Genomic DNA, 20,487 nt, shown 5'->3' on the forward strand with positions numbered 1-20,487 from the left:
CATGGAAGTATGGGCAGACAGGCAGATTAATTAAAAAAGACTGGCCTGGTGTTTTCCTGTCTTTATGAATTAATGTCATGTCAAAGTTGATCTCCATGGAAACGCAATACCTTAAGCTAAAGAAAATTAAAAGAAACTGACACCAACTGAGCAGAAATGTTTTCCACTTTTTTGAGTATAGCTGGACTGGCTCATTAATTGTATTCTGCTGCTGTTGAAATATATGGTATTTTTTTTTGTCAGGTTGTGAGGATAACAGATGTCAATTTCTTCAGTGTGAACCACTTACTGTATATACTTAAAAGCTTATTATTCTGGCACCCTTTGGATTTATCTGTTTTGACAATAAAAGATAATTGAACTCATAAGTCAGCAGGTATGGCTGTAATGTGTGTAGTCTCCGAGGTGTCTCAAGCAATTCTCTTTTCTTTTTTTTTGTTGTTGCTTTTCTTTAAAATGAGCAACCATAATTTACAGTTACTGAAGAAATACCGGACAGAATTTATACAACAAAAGCACAACACAGCAGTTTTGCAGGAAACAAACTGTAGCATGCATGCAATTTGTTATATTTTCTTCAATCTCCAAAGCAACAATCATGCAAAATATAAAGCAATTTGACTTCTCCCTCAGTTCAATGCTTGGCGCTGAATCGGATGAGATGTCTGCTGTCTGCTTGCTCAAAATTTTTACCTCTGGGCTCACAGCCTCTCTGTATCTACCATCACTTCACGTTAAGAGGGAGAAAAAGAAAATAAAAGTAGAATAAAATGAGACAAATAGAAATGGATAGAGGGGGCACATTCATAACTTCATATGAACCAACACATAAGCTATTTCAACAGATCAGAAGACGCTTAAAATTGGATTAAATACAGACTGATTCTGGCTGCTTATCTTCTTCCTGTACAGACAGGAATGTTACCTCACCCAGAGGCAGTCTTGACCTTTGGCTGGTAGATAAACCTGGAGCACTGACACAACCCGCAGAATCCATTTTGAAAAAATTAAAACACATTTAATTAGAAGATGGGGTTTATTTTCAACCTTGCCTTTCATCTCTACAAAATCACTTATTTGTCTGGCAAGATGAAGTTGTTGGAGGTGTCGCTTGTGAAGAAATTTCATTGACCCTACAAGACGAGCTATAATTGACCTTTGAAACAGATCTGTAGTACAGCTTTTTATTGCAGGTCTATTTATCATCTTCTTAAAGGTTCCGAGGATGGGTATGGGCGCTTGATTCTGCACTTGAATTCACTTTGGTACAGGGCAGTATGTATCATCAATCAGAGAAGTGTTCCAGGTCACCACCACAAGTGAAGCCCACTAGGAAGGCCTATCCTGCCAGCAGCTGTCACCACTAGTGCTCATGCATCATGGAGTGCACCCTATTGCCACCCACTGTATGCTTTGTTTGTCCATCAACATACAGTATGTGTTGTACCAGAAAAAAAAGCATGGTTATATGATCACTATTCGCTGAGGGAGAGAAGCAGAAACAGCATATGGCCTACTGCTATTTCACTGGAAGAATTGCATGAGGAACAGTGTAATGAAAAGAGGATGACAAAAGCACCATTCAGAGGGTGAGGAATGGCCGTCATACGTAATAGTCATGCTTTACAAGCATGACTGTAGGTCAGAGCATTATGTCCTGTACGATGCATGCTGTGTTCAGGAAAATGGCTTGTGACAGTAATTTCGGTCCAGTTAAGCACCAAAACGTATAAATTCCAAAGACAACTGATTATTGGAAAGCAGCAAGCCGAGACAGCAAAATGAAACTCCAACTGTAATCCTCTGGTATTGACTGACAGCTGGAACTGGGTGTATATTGGGCAAGTAGAAAACGAGAATGTGCCCCAAGAATGGCGTCGGATTTATTTTGCTATTTGTACAGTACAACCATGGATAAGATTATAATTAAAAATAAATAAATGAATAAAATCAATACAAAACAATATATTCATATACACACATTACACTGTTATGTCCCTTTATAGGCTATTTTTTTCGCTATTGTTATTGATTATTAAGCAAAACAGGTTGATTAGTTTAACGTTGAAATATTGACATTGACACAGTGCAGTCAGGTTCCCTCTGCCTTTTTTATGTGCTGTGTTTTGTCCGTGTGAAAGCCTAACTTTAAACTACCAAATTTCACCACATAATCGATTGCACTTCGATAGTTTCGTTACAATATATCACAACGGAAGATTCGCTTTTCATACTTAAAATTGGTCCTCCGTGTGTGCCATAGTCCAGTATAAAATCTCTTTGAACCGGAAGTTCCACCCCTTTTCATCCCCTCTCTGGCAGACTGAGTGAGTTTCACGTTCTCACCTAAATAAATTCACAATTTCAATCATCATCCATCCTCTTTAATGCTATTACTTATATCAAACTATATACTTACGTATAATTACTCGCTCCAGCATCTAGATGACAAGATAACAATTTACTTTCCAACACTTTTCTACCCGTTGTTATAACCGATAAACTGACATCATCTTTCTTTGCTCTTCCGCAGCGCTCAGTCCGCTGAAACGGCAGCATGGTAAGGTTCTTCTCATTTATATAATTAAGTTGCTAAGTCCAGATAACCGATAATGTTTAATCTTCTTTACGGGTGTGTGCCGTAATGTGCATTTCGCAGTGATATAGCAAGCGGCAGATGGGACGAAAAGTGACTAGCATTGGCGAATTAGCATTAGCATAGCAACTCATTGGCACGCATGAGCCACCCGGCCTTAGTCTGTTGCTGAGGACATGTCGACCAACCCAAAGTAATATTCATTTTCTGAAATCATAAAGCGCTGGAGTTAACAACTCCCAAAGCCAAATAGTCAAGACCGCATCAGCTGTATCTGTTGTGAATTGATTCAGGTACCTGACGTTAGCCTCTACTGGTTACATTCAGTAAAGCTGTTTTTGCCGTCAGCAAGAAGTCCAAACATCTCAGGCTGATGTGCCCGTGATGCATTCACAATCTTGCAAGAATAAGGATGGACCAAGTGCTGAGTTTCGATTTCTAACAGAAACGCCAGTTCCACCGGTCCACTAACATCACGTCAGTGTACAGTCTCAGTCTGTATTAAGTATTTATGCTATGTCTGATGGTCTGCTTTGCTGTTCTTTACTTACAGCCTCGCAAGATAGAAGAAATCAAAGATTTCCTTCTGACAGCAAGGAGGAAGGATGCCAAGTGTAAGTTAAACTCTTTATCTTACCTTCCTGTACTGCTGGATGTAAATACAATGATGTAAGTCAAATATAAGTATATTTAAAAGGGAAAGGTTTATGCAGATGACAACTTCTATGATTTTTGCCACTGCAAAAATTCAAAAAGGTACATGCGAGCAAATTATGGGTGTTAATTTCTGCAATGGTCTTGTAAAAACCATCTATTTGGTACAGAGACTCAAGTAACAATTATATTCATTACAATCAATCTGACCGCTAATTCCTTGATTAATTGTTGACTTTAGTTTACCAGATATTGTAAACTGAGAATATGCCATTCTCAATATATCATAGACCACAGTGATGTCTTGAGTTTGCCTGGTTTGTCTGACTGACCATCTAAAACCCAAAGAGATTTGATTAACTGTCATGATAAAGAAGAGCAGCAAATCCTTGTAATATTGTTGCATCTTGCATTAGCTATTACCAAAATAGTTAAGCTGTAATGTAGATCGAATAATGTAGGTCTTATAAAAGTAGAGAGTGTTTATTCTAGTGCAATGTAAGGTCTTCAAGTCATACACAGCTGGTCAGCTCAACACGCTAAAATATGAAATTTGTCCAAAGGGAAGCTGACGATTCTAGATATATGAAGTTTCCATGAAATATTGAATATTCATACATCCATCAGTGTCACTGTTGTGTTGCTGTTGTTGTGATTTTAATGTTTAAATTTTAAGTTGATGTTTGAGTTGAATCTAAACACAGCCTTGTCTGTTTCGAAGGTCTAATGGCAGAGCGTGTTTTATGTGGCATAGATTGTAAAGTGTGATTTTATAAATAAAATTTGTCTTCACTTTATCTTCCTCCAGCCGTAAAGATCAAGAAGAACAAGGACAATGTTAAGTTCAAGGTCCGCTGCAGCAGGTACCTGTACACCCTGGTCATCACAGACAAAGAGAAGGCTGAGAAGCTCAAGCAGTCCCTGCCCCCAGGTCAGTATTAAATTTAAGGTTAGGTTTTAAAACTTACATAATGACTTGAGACACAGCAATGTTTCTGCATTTAAATGAATTTGTACACTTGACCTTGAACATAAAGTCTTAAATTGAGCCAGTTTGTAGAAGTTTGCATCTTTCCTGAGTCCAGTTAAAGGCAACCCGAGGAGGAGTTTTGGTCCCTTAGTGGCTTAGAGTATGTTTCTATGAGATGGTCCCATTTATCTTGTACCAGAATGTGTTAAGGGATGCACTTGCATGCCACAAGCATAGGGCTGACATTTCTGGTGACTTTAGAGGATGGTTTTATTTGTAGTAATGCACTGTGCCAATTGAACAACTTCAGGCTTCAGAGCATACATAAGTCATTGCAGATGTCTTATGTCGGAAATTGATTCAGCATGTGTATTGGGCCTTAGGAATATATACTAATGCATAAACTAGTTGTTTACAACAAAAAACTTTTTTTCAAATAGGAAGGAGTAGATGATTATGTGTGTGATCCTTGTGGAAAAATGATTATCCTTGTGCAACTTAAAGCACTGATGCACACTATCAAGCCAGTTTACAGTAATATAAACCACTGAAACTCAAGTCTACAGCAACAGCCAGAATACTGCAAACATGACTTAAAATGTAAGGAGAATACTCTCATATTCAAACATATGCCATATTACAAAGGAGCTACAAAATATCCAGAATTGGAGATTTTCTTAATTTTTTTTTATTAAAGGTTATCTATGAACCCTGCTGTATGTGGGGGTTGGTTGCTGAATTGCTCTGTAGCAGTTGTCATTCTGTTAATTTGAATGGGCTTAATGTTTGCTTAACCAAAGATGTCTCTGGTTTTAACTATTAGCTGTTTAGTGGCTGTTTACATTACATCTAACAAAGTTAGAAAAATGAACTGTTGAAAAGGTGCAAGCCGTAAACTTTTTTTGATTTTAAAAATGTATTATTATGCGGCTGATAACGAAGTAGTTCTTGTCTAGGGAGAAAAACACATTCATGTGTAAATAAAACATTGTCTTCCTTGGAAACCCTCCAAGCTGATGCAAATGTAATTAGTCTTCATTGACTGCAATGATTAGGTTGTATTATGGGCTGGATTGTGCACATTCAGTTCAGTAATTTATTTGTAATTCATTTGAAGAAAAGAAAAAAACGCTGTGCTCTGAGTCATTTTACAATAGGCCTTAAGCGTCAAGTACAAACCTACTTATTGAAAAATGTGAATAAATGAGTAGTACTGGCACCTGTCTTTAAAGGTAACTGAATTAATGAGGCCAGTCTATTGGATTTGTCAGATGTTCAATGATGGCAAATGTATAATAGTATTAGTAGTAATGATCTCCTTTTAACATGGGCTTGTCAATTATATTTGTCACTGTTGAAAACATTTCTTCAGTACCAGTGAATATATATATATATATATATATATATAAGTATATATATATATATATATATATATATCTCTTTCTAACCAGTTGTCTTTCTTTCTACAGGTCTGGCGGTGAAGGAGCTGAAGTAAATCCGTGATGTACAGATAATTGTAATAAAAATTGGAAAACCAAGTTATTTGTCTGTGGTTTTGTGTCCACTGTATTGTCATGCCTTGATATAAATGTGACTGGTTACAAAAGATAAATTGCATCGTGTTATCTGTCCTGTGTATAGTGTGTAGCCAGCTTGTTGAAATAGGACAGGATGTACATTGTGCTCTGACATCTTTCCACAACATGTCACATTTTCAGTCAGACTGAAAAATATCCTATTGACACTTTCCTCCCTTCCAGTAACGGGTTAAAATAAAACCACAATATAACTCTTAATTCTTTGTAGGTGTTGGAAAGCCCTGGACATACTGACACTTCTTACCTTGTAGGTGGTGCAACTCGCTGCTGCTTCTAATCTGCATTTGCATAAATGTCAGTCCAAATATGTAGTAGTTAATTCCAGTGATGGTTGAGGGTTCAAACAGCAAATGTTAAATAAAAGGAAACAAAATTAATGTCTGAAAAAGTTCAAAAGTCAAGTAGATTTCTTGAAAGTAAATTTACATTTATTTATTTTGTCCATCAGATTAAATTGAGCTACTGCTTATTAAACTGAATTGCATGCCTCTTAAACACAGCATGTCTGAAATATTCTACACAAAGGTGTTTGAAGCCAGAATGAGTAATGAACAGCAGGTGAACCCTCTTACATTGCGTGGCAGGCAAAACATGCATTGGAATGTTTTTCTGCCCAAACGCAGCTTCACACAGACATACTATTAAACATTAATAGGTTTAATATGAGAATATAGAATGCTCAAAATACAAGCAATGGAGACATGGCTTAAAGAATGAGCGGATTTATCTTTAAAAAATAATTCCATCACCTACACTGCTTTAATCACACCAGTATGGTTACTGAGAACTACATACTAATGTAAAGATCGGTCAATAGACAAACTGACCCATCTAAACTATTCGTGGAGTTCAGAGTTTGTTAGAAACCTACTGTAGGTTTAAGGCTGATTGTAATTATCTCAGATGAACACTAGGTGGCAGCGCAGTAGTTAATTCCACAAATAGACTGATAACACGACTCTTGAACAATGAAACACGACGTCCAGATGAAAATGATATTAATCCTTAGTGAGCACGTGTGCTTATTTAACAGTTTTGCTTCCGACATCTGGCGGAATGATACTTTCAAACTCCTCAGCGGGCCGTCTTTGCGCGCCCCAGCGCCTCCTCATGTCCTGAGCCCTTCAATCAATGCGCGTTCCCGCTGGTGACTGTGCTGTGCGCTCGGAGCAGCTGTCTGTCGGATAGTAGCAGCGAGTCCACACGGAGACATGGGCGCGCTGTGATTAATTCTTCTTTCCTGAGAAACCCTTTTGTCGGATTTCACTTTGAAAACAACGCTACTGTCTCTGCGAGACTTCAGCCACGTTTTGTCTCATGTGTGGCTGAGAGTGTGTTTCCATAAACGAGCATGCTTTTATCACTGCCTTTGTTTGATATGAGACTGGATTAGGATCTCCGGCAGCGGACTAAACTGCCCGCTTTAGTAAAGAGAGGCTAATTTAGGCTCTAGCCTAACTTTTTCTCGGGGCAGGGATGTCTTCGGCTCGGGTGGATTACATTGCGCCCTGGTGGACTTACTGGCTTCACAATTTTCCTCACATCAACCTGAGGTTTCAGCCCATTGACAACAGCTTCCAGCCTGAAGAGGAGAACTACCAGCAGGTCAGTAGAGGAAGATGGGACATGAGGCTTTATCAGGAGCCGAGTCACCAAAGAGGACATAGGCTGAGTAAACCTAAGGCACAATATGTATGGGCTTGGCCAATGTGTGTTGCTCTATATTGAATTAAACATTTTAGGAAACGGTATGATTTTTTTCCCTTTTAACTAATAATTAATTATCACTTATATGCACTCCTATGGTGCCACCAAAATCAGTTGTTTATTGTCATTATACTTTGTGTTTCCTTCAGATTCAGATTACATTTTGCATTATTGATGACAAAAGTGGCTCATAATGTCTCATTGAATGTCCTGCAGTCCACTTAAGTGTTAGCCACCTTGAGGGGTCTGCCACATTTATCAGAAGCTAAATCCAGTCCAATAGATCAGCCAACAAAGTCAAAATGGGTTGTTGATGCCATCTGGAAGAGTGTTGTTATTTTTAGAGACCTCTCTAAAAGCATTTATTACTCCTCTTTGGAAAATGGCAACACATCATTGAGGCATGTTTAAGGAATATTACAGCAATCTTGTTTTTGCTTTGCTTTGCTGTTTGCTAGTGGACACAGAACAAGCTCATCTTGTAAACACTGCCTTCAACTGGGCTTGGAGACATTTTTCATTTATTTTTAAGTGGGACAAATAAGTTGTCTTTGGAGAGGCAGACTGTGGCTCAGGAAGCATACTTGGTGGTTAATTTTGGCATAGATGTGTTTCACCCATGGGAGTCAAAGTGGTTCCCGAATAACTCCACAGGCGGCGGTGACAGGACTGTTTCACACAGCTTCAAAGTAGGCTGGGATCAACTGTTGGATGACTAATGACCTGCTTGTGAACACATGTCAAATACTATGAATGATTTATTATTTCACTGTTTAATTTTTCAACGTTACAGCTTAGCTTCTGTCAGTGCGTGTAGTTACATCATGGCGAGGATAGATGACATTTAAGTTCATCGCTGCAGGATCTTAGCACAGGGGTCTCCAGCATGAGGTCAGGGGGGCCCCCTGACCTCAGGTGTCCAAGTGAGTCAGAGAAGGGCCTCATAATTATGTGGAAGTGTTTGATTTGTGAAATAACAGAAAGTGTAACGTGTGTGTATGTCTCTTTTAATGTTAAAGTAATATGAACAAGCATAAGTAGAAACTTACAGATCAATAATGCCTGGAAAGGAAAGGAAGGATACTGCCATGAACCGTAGTATCATGAAGGATGATTGCGTGATATGTAATCTGATAGTACTTTGTGATCATGCTTTTTCCTTCAACGACTCTACAAAAGTATGGGCAATAGGGTGGAGCTGAGGTTGGGCAATAAAACAGCAACTGCTTTGATAAACTGAAAGACTTCAATCAGTGAAAGCTGAAAGCGAAACTCTGTAACTTCTGCTGAATAGAGGCCACAAGTGAATATTACAGGACAATTGTAAATGGTAAAACATGTTGGTATGGTATATACCAAATTTAGTAATGTCAGTTACACAGCAAAATCTAGCCAGTGTTTGCTAATGTTAGCTAACATTAGCCACAATAAGCTAGTGGTCATACCAGACCACTAATTTCTCCTTAGCTGAGAGGGTAACTTAAGGTTGTTGCGCAGATCCTCTTGAAAGGTTTTTTTTAGTTCAGGTATTTGCAGCAGTGAAAGAGATTTTACAACAGTAAAATTCTACTGCATAATAAAGTAGAATACTCTTCTTAATATGTGTTCATTTTCTACATAACTCTGCCATGTTGCAGGTAAGATTGAACTAGATGTAGCCTACCTTTACTTCTTTTCCTTACTTTAGTTGCTTTTGCAACAGTTTAACTGACAGTTTGACTCCTTTTGTATAAGACTAAGGTAAGGAGAAAACCTTAAATACTTAAGTGCACAGTTTAAGGAAACCTTAAGGTTGAAACATAAGGGTGTATTTTGCAACAGTTTTTATTTTAAGAAAACCTTAACTTTAAGACTTTAAGGAAAATCTTAAATTAAGGTGTTTTGTGCAACTGGCCCCAGGCTCTTAAGCTACTAAATGCTCCATAAGCTAGTTGCTAACTTTGTCTGTCCGCTGTTTGGTGCAAAGCAGTTAGTGTATATTAGCTCAAGTGAGATTAGGCTGTTTTAGGAAAGAATTCATTTTTCTACAGAGAATTTGAGGTGTTCCTCAATCACAATTTTTTTGGTGCCATAATCTATGGCACAGTAGCATCATATGAAGGTTTCAGCGTTAGCCGTGATGCTAACCTTAACTTTTAGCTGCCATCTCTCCACCGGCAGAAGTCTTGATACATCTCTGCTCTACGAGACATCAGACGGTGGCACAAATGAACTGGATTTGTGTTGCGCTGGTATCAGGAAGAGACAGAGACAGGCAAAGTAAGGGAGACTTTTTTTATTCTCATGCTGCCAGTTTCCATTCTCAGCAGCAATGTGGAAGCAGGCTCAGTGCCACAGGGTGTGTGGAGGGAGGGAAGGAGGGTGGTGAGTCTCAGCAGGAGAGCAGCACTTCCTCCTGAGAAGACTTGTCATGCAGAGGCAGTCAGTCAGAGGTGGGAAACCCCCCTCATCCCCCCGTCACTGCACCCATCAACCCCTCCTTGTTCTCTCTGACTTTTGTTTCACTGCCTCTCTCTCCTGCTCTCTTTTGTCTGTCTTTCCCAGATATACATCAAGCCCCCTTCATGCTCTCACTGTGTAGAACAATTCCCTTTAAAGCACCAAGGCTAATGACACAATTTCAAGCTGATGCAAGGCTATTGAGGCCATTACACTTCCTGTCCTTTGTGGGCTGTCAAGCTTAATTCTGATCACCACCTCTTGTTTTGACTGCATTAGTCGCAGTGATAATGTGCTGTGTACGCAATCAAGGGATGAAGAACTGAGAAAAGAGGTGATTTATTTCCCCTGGACGTACTTGCATAGTTGTTCAGTTGTGAATTATACTTGAATTATTGAGGACTGGTGTTAACGCTGCTAGTGACTCATATCAACATAATCAGTTTAATATGGTCAGTGATGGTACTATAAGGCATTAAAAGCATGTAAACAGTATGTGCCTAAGGGAAATTGCTTGTAATGCATCACACTGCTATTAATGAAAAGTTTATTTCCCTTCTGGGATGATTAACTGCATTGCAATTGATATTTTCGCAGTGTTTAATAGTAGAGAATTCGGGTAAACAGTAGAGAAATATATAGCGTAATAATCGAAGTGTGTGATGTCGAGTCTTTTGTAAAGGAATTACTGAATCGATGTTTAGTTGGCCGCTGCAGCGGAGAGTATTGAGCAGCTGAGCCGTGCCTTTAACCCAGGCCACATGCCTTGTCAGTGGAACTGTAATTGGCTAGTTGTAGTGTGGGCAATCCTGGTGAATTCCTCTGTTGGCTCTGGGCCACTGAATGTGATGGAATGTAAGGGGTCAGGATCTTTCACTGTGCTTTGTCTGTGTGTGTGTGCGGTAGTAGGTTTCTCACCCTCTGTTGGACACTGTTGTTGTCAGTGAGGAAATGCCCGTCAGCTGAATCACCTGACCAGAGTTCTTCTCTAATTTCTGTCTTCTGACAATGAACAAGCTATTCTATTCTTCATCTTACTGTTGCATATTTTGGAAATTCTCTTGTTGAAACAGACATATGCGCCCTTGTTACCGCAGTTTGAGGAACTGACACTTGAGCATTGTAGATGTCCCCCCATGTTGATAATTGCTTTGGCGACGCACACGCTCCTGAGTTAATCTGCTGATCTCCTCAGCGATCACGCACTCCTCCAGTTGTGTGTGATTGTGAAACTGTATTTTGCTGCTTCGTATTTTCCTGTCCTGAGGCCTTGAGGATGGAAAGAGGGCAAAAACTGTAAAAGCTCTCCCAAAAGTAGGACGGGGGCCTAGTTTTTCTGATATTTGTGTGTTCTACTTTATATTTGTGTGTGTGTTTGTGTCTGTGTTTGTGTGTTGAGTTAAACATCATGTGTAGGTCAGCAGGTCCTGGTCCATATGACTTCCCTTCCCATTTCCTGTTTGTGCCAGACACTGTGTCTATCACCACATGGGCCGCTGGTCCTGATACCTATTCAGCCATGAGACTCTGATACTATCCGAGCTGCAGGGTTACAACAGTTTATCGGTGAATTCGTGGTAATTAAAGGAGCTATTATTAAGTCTCTGATTAACGAAAGGTTGGAACTCCAGTATAATTAAAAAATAGTGTGTGGGAGAAAAAAAATAAGCACTTGTGCTTGTGTTTGCTTTAACTGTGGTATGTTTATGTGTGTCTTTCAGTCTTTTGGTCTCAGAGCCAGCAAGGAGCGTTAGGCCTAATGCTGTTGTCAGGGCCAGTGTCATCAAAAGAAAACTAGAAAACTAGGCTCTTGTTTTTCTGTAGTATTAACCTGAGGGGCTACTCAACATGCTGTAGTGTTGGTGTCTAAGGAATGTGTCAACATTCTTTTAGGAAATATACTTTATAAGCTTTCTTGATGAGAGTTAGATGAGAAGATTGACACCATTCTTATGTCTATACACCAAGTATGAAGTTAGCCGGCAGTTAGCTTAGCTTTGCATAAAGACTGGAAAGCCTTTCTTCACAGACTGCAGGAAGTCCCAACACCCCCCCCCCCCAGCTAACTGTTTCCCCCTGTTTCAAGTCTTTAGGCTAAGCTAACTGGCTGCTGTCTGTAGCTTCTTATTGTACCCTTGCTCACATAAATATTTTCCTATTGTTAGCTGTGGCTGTGTTGTGATTCAGTGCACAATCTGCCATGTTCTGTACTCTTGAAGTAACAGGGCAAAAGCGTTCACATTTTAAGTTGTAGATTTATCACGTTTTGTGTTTGCTCATGTTCCAACTTCCAACCTCAGCTAACTCCACTTTATAGAACAGCAGGAGATACTTAGTAAAAGAAGATTCTAATATGAAATAAACCACTTTCATTACCTTAATTAACGGGAACATCTCAGTAGATTACACACTTCCTGTACATAATTACAGATGATAAAAGAACATTTGTCTATCCCGCAGCACAGGAGAACAAAGAGTTTTTACATAACAGCAACACCATTTGTCCTTGACAACACAACATCCTCTTCCCCCATCTCACCGCTGATCACTTTAATGTCCAGCTCAGACAAGTTTCTATTGAAAGCTTTTATCTTGCTATTACCGTGGCCTAGAATTGATAGTGGATAAATTAACAAGCCACAGCCATACTATTCAATTACAGGAGCAAACACACACACTCTTAACACACTCAATCTTTCTGCCTCGGTGGCTTTTCTTACAGAGATTCTCTGGGAACAATGTTCCACCCGAGTGCATCCGAACAGTCTCCTCCTCCAGACCTTTCCGTTTTTTTTTCCTGTTGTCTGTTTTCCCTGTGTTTCTGTTTTTTTTCTGTTCATCAGCATTTCCTTCACCTTCCCTTCTTTGTTCATTGATGTTAGACCTCCCTATTCCAATTTAAATGGACATGTCATTGTGTCACAGCCACTCATGTGTGGAAGACCGCGAGAATTTAAGTGAAGTTGGGAGGATGAAACATGTATTTTCCCATAATGCCCTTGAAGTGATGCTTTTACTTTGATTGATTGCAATTATTGCTTTCTAAACTGCAGTAATTGTTTCCTCATTACACTCTTTCATGTCTTAATATTTCTAATGTTATGGTTTGAAGTATTTGATTGCATTTTTTGCATCAGCCCATCTTCACATAAAGCAGTTTCAAGCAAATTTCACTGATTGCTGCTGATTTTACAGCTAAACGCATATACAGTGCTGTTGTGTTCGCTGTGTTTGGTTTGTGTGATGGAAAATGGAGAATTATGCATGCCAATGGCTGAAAATCCATTATCTGTTGAGATATCACAGCCACTCTGATTGCATTGGTAATTTACCAACTCCTCTTGCCTCCTCCTCAAGGAAAATCAATCTTAAATGTGTCGTTCCTGATTTCCACCCTGTTTGTCCCTCCTCAGCCTCTCACTGTTTGTACTGAACGATTGTGTAATCCCATTTTAGTAAAACAGTGATTCACCCCAGCCTCTGTAGCAGTCTTGACATCTTTTTTCTTTTTCATGCAGCCACCTACTTATTCTCTGTTTGTGTCACGCGTAAACACAAAGATGCACTCACAGTGTCCCCTCTGGTTCTCCAGAAGGTCATTAACCCCAATCTGTCTCCATAGTGCTTGAGGCTAGTGATTAGCATCACCTGATTGGCTGAATGGTATGACCGTGGTCTGTACTAAGAAGGGAGTATGTCCGTACCTCATGTTGATCTAACAATAATTAAACAGGATACGACAGCGGCGACCAATTAGCCTTGGTGCTGGAGGGGTTGTGATTGGTGTTCTTCTGCTTTTTCTTGGTTTCATCATTGTATTTGGCGATCAACAGTGCAATAAGACTCTTCAGCAGGTCAGATCAAATGCATGTGCCCACTTGCTAGCGCTGGATGAAGTGGGACAAGTGGATTCATGCAACCACATTCCCCTCCAGCGGAAACAACAATGAAAGTCTGCTCCTCTGTGGAAGCTGGGAGGGAAGGGTGGGGGGTGGGTTTGCTTTGTTGTGGGGGTATAGCATCAAAATCATGACCCCTGACTCCCCTGAGGGAAGGGTTTAGGCTTTCGGGTTCAGAGAGGGTGTCAAGGAAACGGGGAGATAACACGCCTCGCCGCACTCCAAAGATGTCCTGTAAGCAATGGCCTGCACAGAGAAGCAGATGCTTGAAAGAGATTCACGAGGGCTTTACAGAACCACTGGAATAAACATTTCTCCTTGCCAAAAAGCTAAAGAGATAATCATATGTGCAGGGACTATACCTCACAAAGCCCAGAGAGCTTCTGTTTGTCATGGCAAAATGTTGAGGGCAACAAGGCAGTGCAGCACAGTGCAGATTTAAAAGGATCCTTTAGCAATGAAGTCCCTTCTTCCTGTCTTTTTTCTTTCTCCTCCTCTCATCCTTATCCCATGGGTCACTTTGCTGGGACTTAATGGCGTCTCAGCTGTGAACATGGCCAGGCCCAGCCGAGTGCACTCTGCTGAAAAGACCCCTGGTCCCTGGGGCATTCACCTGAGTGTCAGTGGAACGGGCAGCAGCAGCATGGAGGAAGACAGTGAGTCGGACTGCTTCAATGATCCTTGGTAGGGGTGGGGGTGGGGGTGGGTGGGGGTGAAATTGCCTCGTGGTGATGCAATTTTAGCCTGGGTTTCTCAGGACACTTGGCAGCCCATGTTCAACCCCTTAAAGGTGCATGTCTGCTTTTGATCATCTGCAGGCAATTCAGAATTCTGCTTCAAGACCACTCATTAGGTCAAATAGAACATCTCATATTACCCCTACACTTACCTCCCTTCACTGGTTCCTTGACATATAGGACCCAGTTTAAAAGAGTGCTGCATGGTTAAGCCCCTGCATATGAGCCTCATCTGCTTCACCCTCACTCATCAGCCCGCTCTCTTCAGTCTAATAAGCTACATTTTCCATCTATCCCACGACCCTGCTTAAAGACCTGTGGTGATTGAGCTTTTGAGGCTGCAGCACCTAAACTGTGGAACTTAGCTCTGTATTTTATACATTTATTGCGTGTGTTTACTTTCTTGCTTAGGTGCTGTTCATCATATGAAGAGATGTGTGCAGTTTGTTAAATGTTATTTGAGAAAATGTCAAAGGAATAATTAGTGGATTTCAAAAAGGAATTGGTGTTATACCTGTTTCTCCTCATTAAAGGTGCAGGAAGGATCAGTAACTTCTCATGAGTAGAACAGAAAGTAGTTTCATAATGTCCTCTGTTGTTCTGGGGGAGCTTTGCGTAGATCCTGATGATGTCATCAAACTGGAGGTGAGGGATTTGAGCGTTTTATGAAAATCTACTATTGTGTTGCATTATGGGAATTGTAGGATCCAGTGTTTTTGTTTGTTTTTCTTCTTAAGTTATCTTTGGGTATTTCATGCTTTTATTTGACAGGACAGTGTAAAGAGACAGGAGATTGAAGGACAGGGAGAAGGGGAATGACATGCAGCAAAGAGTCAGAAGTCGAACCTTTGACTTGCTGCTGAGAGCATCTGCACTCATGTGGTATGCGCCATAACCACTCGGCTGTCGGGTCGCCCTGATTTGAACCATTATTTAAAAAAAAAAAAAAAAAAAACCTTTACAGCTGTGCAATATATATTATAATATAATATTTAAAAGATAAGTAAAAGATTAAACCCATCTACTGATTCCCAACAGTGAGAAGAGGCTCCTGCTGCTCACTAAGCTTTGACTTTTAAGGTGGAATATCCTTCTTTGTCCATGTCTTCTTCTTTTCTCTAACTGACCTGACACCCGTTTAACCCTTATCATGTTAAAGGAATGTCACTGTCCGGTCAGGCCGCACACACACACACACACACACACACACACACACACATACACATACACATACATTCTGTACATTGGTGCACACTGCGCCTGGAGACCTTCTCCACCTACGCACAGCTGTCCGCCACCTGCTGTGGAGCAGCGGAAGACACTTCACATCGCTTAGTGTGCATTTAGCAGCGCTCCAGGCCTGTGGAATTCCACCGCTACATGACTTAGTCCTGCTTAGCAGATGCACTGAAACAGATGGAGGTGCTTTCCATCTCTATATATTAATTATGGTCAGTACTTGTGTATTAAAAATTGATTTTTAATGGGCGCTCAGCATAAGGCACGAAACACCACTTTACGACTGCTGTGAATTTGCATCTGTCTTGACGTACAGCACATCCTCCATCCCCTCTGTTTCCTGTGCCTTTTCATTCTGCTCCAGTAAAGCCTTTTTTAACAGTGGATTGCCCATCATATATATTGAGGTCAGTAAAACCTGTCATTCCTTTTACATAAACACTCAACATTTGGATTTTATACACGAAATCCCTGTTTGTGAGTTCTTCTGATGACATGAAGTTGAAGCTGCTCAACTGTGAAGCCTTAAATATGGATTTTTACATCCCACAATACCTGTCTTGCACTGAGAAAGAAGCACCCACAAAGTTGCTCTCGGACTCACAAAGATTCTTCTTCTTTGTATTGATTTTTGCATCCTTGTAGTCTTGAGAGCATTCAGAGGTTTATTTTTCAGTGCTTTTTAATATCATCTTGCATTATGAATCGATACAGCTTTTTTCTGTTGTGTCCAGTTATCCAAAATCTAATCTTGAAACATGTCTGTGTGTTTGTTATATTTTCCAGAAGGATTTGTAACAGGCCATTAGAGCATCATTGTCCGTTTATCCGACTGCCCCATCTGTGTAGACATCCCCCCTTTGGCTTTCATCATACCTCTGATGGGACTTGGGGGAGTGTAAATGACTCACCCAATCCCCACTGGGTCAGTTCTGCTCCAGGCTATTACTGCCTCATTATGCTTCTCCCTTTGTCCCTATAGGTGTATGGGGTGTGAGTGTGTCTCTTTGTGTGCAGGCCTCTTCTTCTCTTTATTTCATCCTCAATTTAAAAACATACAAGTGTTCTCCCGACTACGAGTTACACAAAAGCTATCTAATACAGCGGCCCTGCTCTACATAATCTTTTTATGCATTAAGTTGAGACACAGTGTCACAGAAGTGTTGATTCAACTTTTTGGACATTTTGAAGACTGGAATTGCAATGCACCCTTTTTTAAAAGTGGTTTCCAATATTTTGTCCAACCATACAAGGGCGTATGCTTGGTCTTAACATTAGCAGGGACACAACTACCCCACCACCCCTCCAATACAAAGAGGACTTTTCTTTTTTTTTTAACTGCTGTCAACCGAATGGTTTGTTAACATATAAGATCTGAATTTACATTTAAATAAAAACTATACACAGTTACAGATCAAAGAATAAAAGAAAGTAAGCTTCAAGAAATGACTTGTTAATGGAGGAGAGACAAAAAAAACATTTTTATATTCAGTAGGCCTACCAGTGTTGCAGTTCCCCTTTTCGCCTTGATTTCACATTCAAGTTCCACCTTAAATGCTGCTAATCCAACAATGCATCAGTAAAATAATGGTAGGAACTTGTCCCTACCGTCCATATGCAAACCTGCACCCATGGATGAACATAAACTGGACCAAAGCAGAACCTAAGCAACACAGAAGAAGGATTTATTGCAGAGCTTTTGTATTGCATTAAGTGATAAAATGATTATTAGATTAATCGATGAACATAAAGTTGATTAAACTGATTGTTTAGGTTAAAATATTCAATTTTGCACAAGTTCTAGCTTCTCAAATGAAGAAATCACCTTGAATGCTAGGACTTTTGAATGGGTGCATTCATTTGTTTTCATATTTTACAGACTAAATGAAAAACCAGTTTGTAGGTAAAATGATACATCAGTGAATAATGATAATAATCATTAGTTGCAGCCATAATTGGATTGCACTGGACGTACTTCATAAACTGGCAGATTTCCATTTAAGTTCGTCCAGGGGCCGCCTGAAAGTATCTGTGAGTAACAGATGGCTCAAAAGTTCCTTTGAAAAATATTCCTCTTGTGTTAACTTTGCGGAGTTCACTTGTGTGTCATCCCTCATATTAGTCCGTTAGTCATTCTGTGAGGCCGAGCTCATGGCTGATTTCTCTTGTCACACACTTGTGTTCATTTTTTTGTACATTAAAGAATGAGGTTCTTAGGTTTGCTCACTATTTTTGGTATGAAATCTTAGCATTATGCAACGTTCCCGCCGCGGGGAGAAGTCATCTACAGTGGGAAACTGGGCCGCGCACTGAGTAATGAGGAGTGTGTCTGAGGTAGCCATGTGGATGAGGTGGCTCTGCTTTTGTCTGGCCATTAAAGGGACGTACGAACACACGCTTTTGTCTTTCAGCCATTTGGTCCCACCGCCACCTCTCTTTTCTTTTTTTTTTTTTTATCTCTGCTGTTTGTTTACTGCGTCTCACCCACACCCTGCTCTCTTGATGTTTTTATTACCTACAATCTCCATCATTCTGTCAGCCTCTCTTTCTATTCCTCTTGCCCCCCCCCCCCTCCCCCCAGATCTCGGGGATTGCCCCTCCGCTCAGCTAGATCTTCCTTCCTTTCTTTCCTGTGTCACTGCCTCCAGCCTCATGCTCACCCCACCCCCCTCCTGTCTGTAGGGACAATTGAGAGGAAACAAAACAGAGAAGACAGCGCAATTGGCCAGTTGAGTTAGGAATGAGTAAGTAAGGAGAAGAGTGTTAACATATTAAGTTTGCTTTTATGGGAGACTACTCAGCCCTGATTTAGGTAGCAGTTAAGTGGTCAGAGCTGCCAATTTGATTTCACCAAAGAGCGAATGTGTGCACACTCTGGTTGGTAAAAGATAAATGGTGTTTTTAAACTTAATGGAAGGTTGGAGCACTTGGGAAGTGATGGTTCCAGGATGGGCTTGTGGTATGTGGCGTGTCTTTTGTGTGAATACAGTCTCTGTGTGCGTCCTTTTACTCTGAATGGATGCTACATAATTCAGCAGCCATTATTTTTGCGCCTTACTACTGAGAAGAAAAGGACAGTGGAGAGTAAGAGTGAAAGACAGGAAGAGAGTGGAGAGCGTTGTCCTGGCCGTAACTGTTTTAAAAGCGGCTGTGGAGTAAATTTCTGCAAAAGAAAGTATGCATTTTGGAGCTCTGTATTAAGCCCCATGCATTTTTTAAATTATATAATGGGTTTTAAGGGAGTTTAGAGTCCCAAACAGTATGAAACTTAATACTAAAAGATAACATAAACCAAAGTTTGTTCCTCTCATGGTCCATGTGAGCCCCTGCCAGGTTCCTCAGACGTCTACCATTTTCCTCACTGGCCCCCCCCCCCCTTCTTCTGCCACATTCCCTCCTTTCTCTGCATCGCCTGGCTGCAGAGGAATCACAAGACAGAGGCATGGCAATTCAAGCAGGCCTGTCACATGCTGCTTAATTCGAATAGGCTGTGATAATTCGCCCTTTCACTCGTCCTCCCTTCCCCGTCGCAAGGGCACCAACTAACCTGCATGTTACCATGACGATAGGAGCGGCTGGGTGGCGTTCAGCAGGAGTCCCCCCCACCCCCCCACCCCCTTTAGAACAATCTGAGTCTTCTCTCCCACCCCCCACTCGCGCTCATATTATCCACCTGCGCCCCACATCTCCATCTCATTTACTGTGTTCACTTCAATTACACCCAGTTTGTGCCAACTCTCATCACTGAAAAACCCCACCCCCGCCTTTGGATCAGACGAGGAGCTTCTCTCTCTCTCTCTCTGTCTCTTGGCCTCACCTTGGCGCACGCTGCCATTCATCTGTCTGAGAACACCCATTAACGCATTTACAGTCCAGTCTCTTAAACTGCGGCGCTAAATTTCCATTAATTTCCACACCTGTTTTATGGGGCACTGGAGAATATCAGAGAGTGGAGAGGTCAACGACCGGAGCTTCTAACTCTCAACCCTTGACACTGCTTCATTTTCTTTTTTCTTTTTTTTTTTTTTTCTTTTTGTTAGCAGATGTGTGGCCTTCTACATGAGAGGCATGTAGCCGTGAAATGGGACAAGATGGGGCACTACACCCCAACAGATGGAGCTTTGGTGAGGAGCGAAAGAAGATTGTTTTAGGGGGGAATTGGAGCAAATAATAAAATAAAAAAAAGATTCAATGCAAAATAATTGAACACATAAAGATCATATCCATAAATATTTTTACAGTTTTATTTTTGTATTTTAGTAGCAAATTTGACAGGATATGGACGGTGTCAAATTCTGTAAACAGCTGTTCTGGAGGATTTTTCAATTTGCAGCTTACCTGGCTCAGTTATAGCCATCATTGACATAATCCTGCAGATTCTTCCATTTTTGGGTTTTAATCCCACCGCTTGACTTGCGGGACACATGACATCACAGCATGAGAACAGATGGCTCAGCACCAAAAAGATTTCAGACAAACTAAAAAGGAACAGCAAAGGGGGAGAAAAAAAAAGAGGGACGGAGCTTGAATAAACCCATCTGCTCACAAATGGCTGCAGAATTCATTTCAGGCTGTTAGGACAGTCTTGTTGCTATTTTTGTCACGACACTCCATCTCTCGCAGAAGGTGGGATGGGGGGGGGGGGGGG

General features: G+C 40.7%; 2 protein-coding genes across 2 annotated transcripts in view; both read left to right on the forward strand.

Annotated features, from left to right (window-relative positions):
* The first annotated feature begins 2,274 nt into the window (after nucleotides 1-2,274).
* rpl38 (ribosomal protein L38) lies at nucleotides 2,275-5,758 on the forward strand. The gene is made up of 5 exons (XM_022743568.1): nucleotides 2,275-2,327; nucleotides 2,534-2,560; nucleotides 3,150-3,210; nucleotides 4,059-4,181; nucleotides 5,690-5,758. The coding sequence occupies exons 2-5, from the start codon at nucleotides 2,558-2,560 to the stop codon at nucleotides 5,713-5,715; spliced, it is 213 nt and encodes a 70-aa protein (XP_022599289.1). The 5' UTR covers nucleotides 2,275-2,327; nucleotides 2,534-2,557; the 3' UTR covers nucleotides 5,716-5,758.
* Nucleotides 5,759-6,961: 1,203 nt separating this feature from the next.
* The window catches only part of ttyh2 (tweety family member 2), a 94,595-nt gene continuing 81,069 nt past the window's right edge, over nucleotides 6,962-20,487 (forward strand). Inside the window, exon 1 of the mRNA XM_022743508.1 lies at nucleotides 6,962-7,423. Within this exon, the coding sequence (XP_022599229.1) occupies nucleotides 7,295-7,423 (129 nt within the window). The 5' untranslated portion in view covers nucleotides 6,962-7,294. The remainder of the gene's footprint in view (nucleotides 7,424-20,487) is intronic.

Source organism: Seriola dumerili, unplaced genomic scaffold (assembly GCF_002260705.1).
Source record: "Seriola dumerili isolate Sdu_G_001 unplaced genomic scaffold, Sdu_1.0 BDQW01000068.1, whole genome shotgun sequence".
Classification (NCBI taxonomy): Eukaryota; Metazoa; Chordata; class Actinopteri; order Carangiformes; family Carangidae; genus Seriola; species Seriola dumerili.

Bases quoted from the DNA above. Each gene is read 5' to 3' on its own strand.
- rpl38 (XM_022743568.1), top strand. The intron at 3,211-4,058 runs GTAAGTTAAACT...ATCTTCCTCCAG, and splicing joins AAGGAGGAAGGATGCCAAGT to CCGTAAAGATCAAGAAGAAC. The intron at 4,182-5,689 runs GTCAGTATTAAA...TTCTTTCTACAG, and splicing joins CAAGCAGTCCCTGCCCCCAG to GTCTGGCGGTGAAGGAGCTG.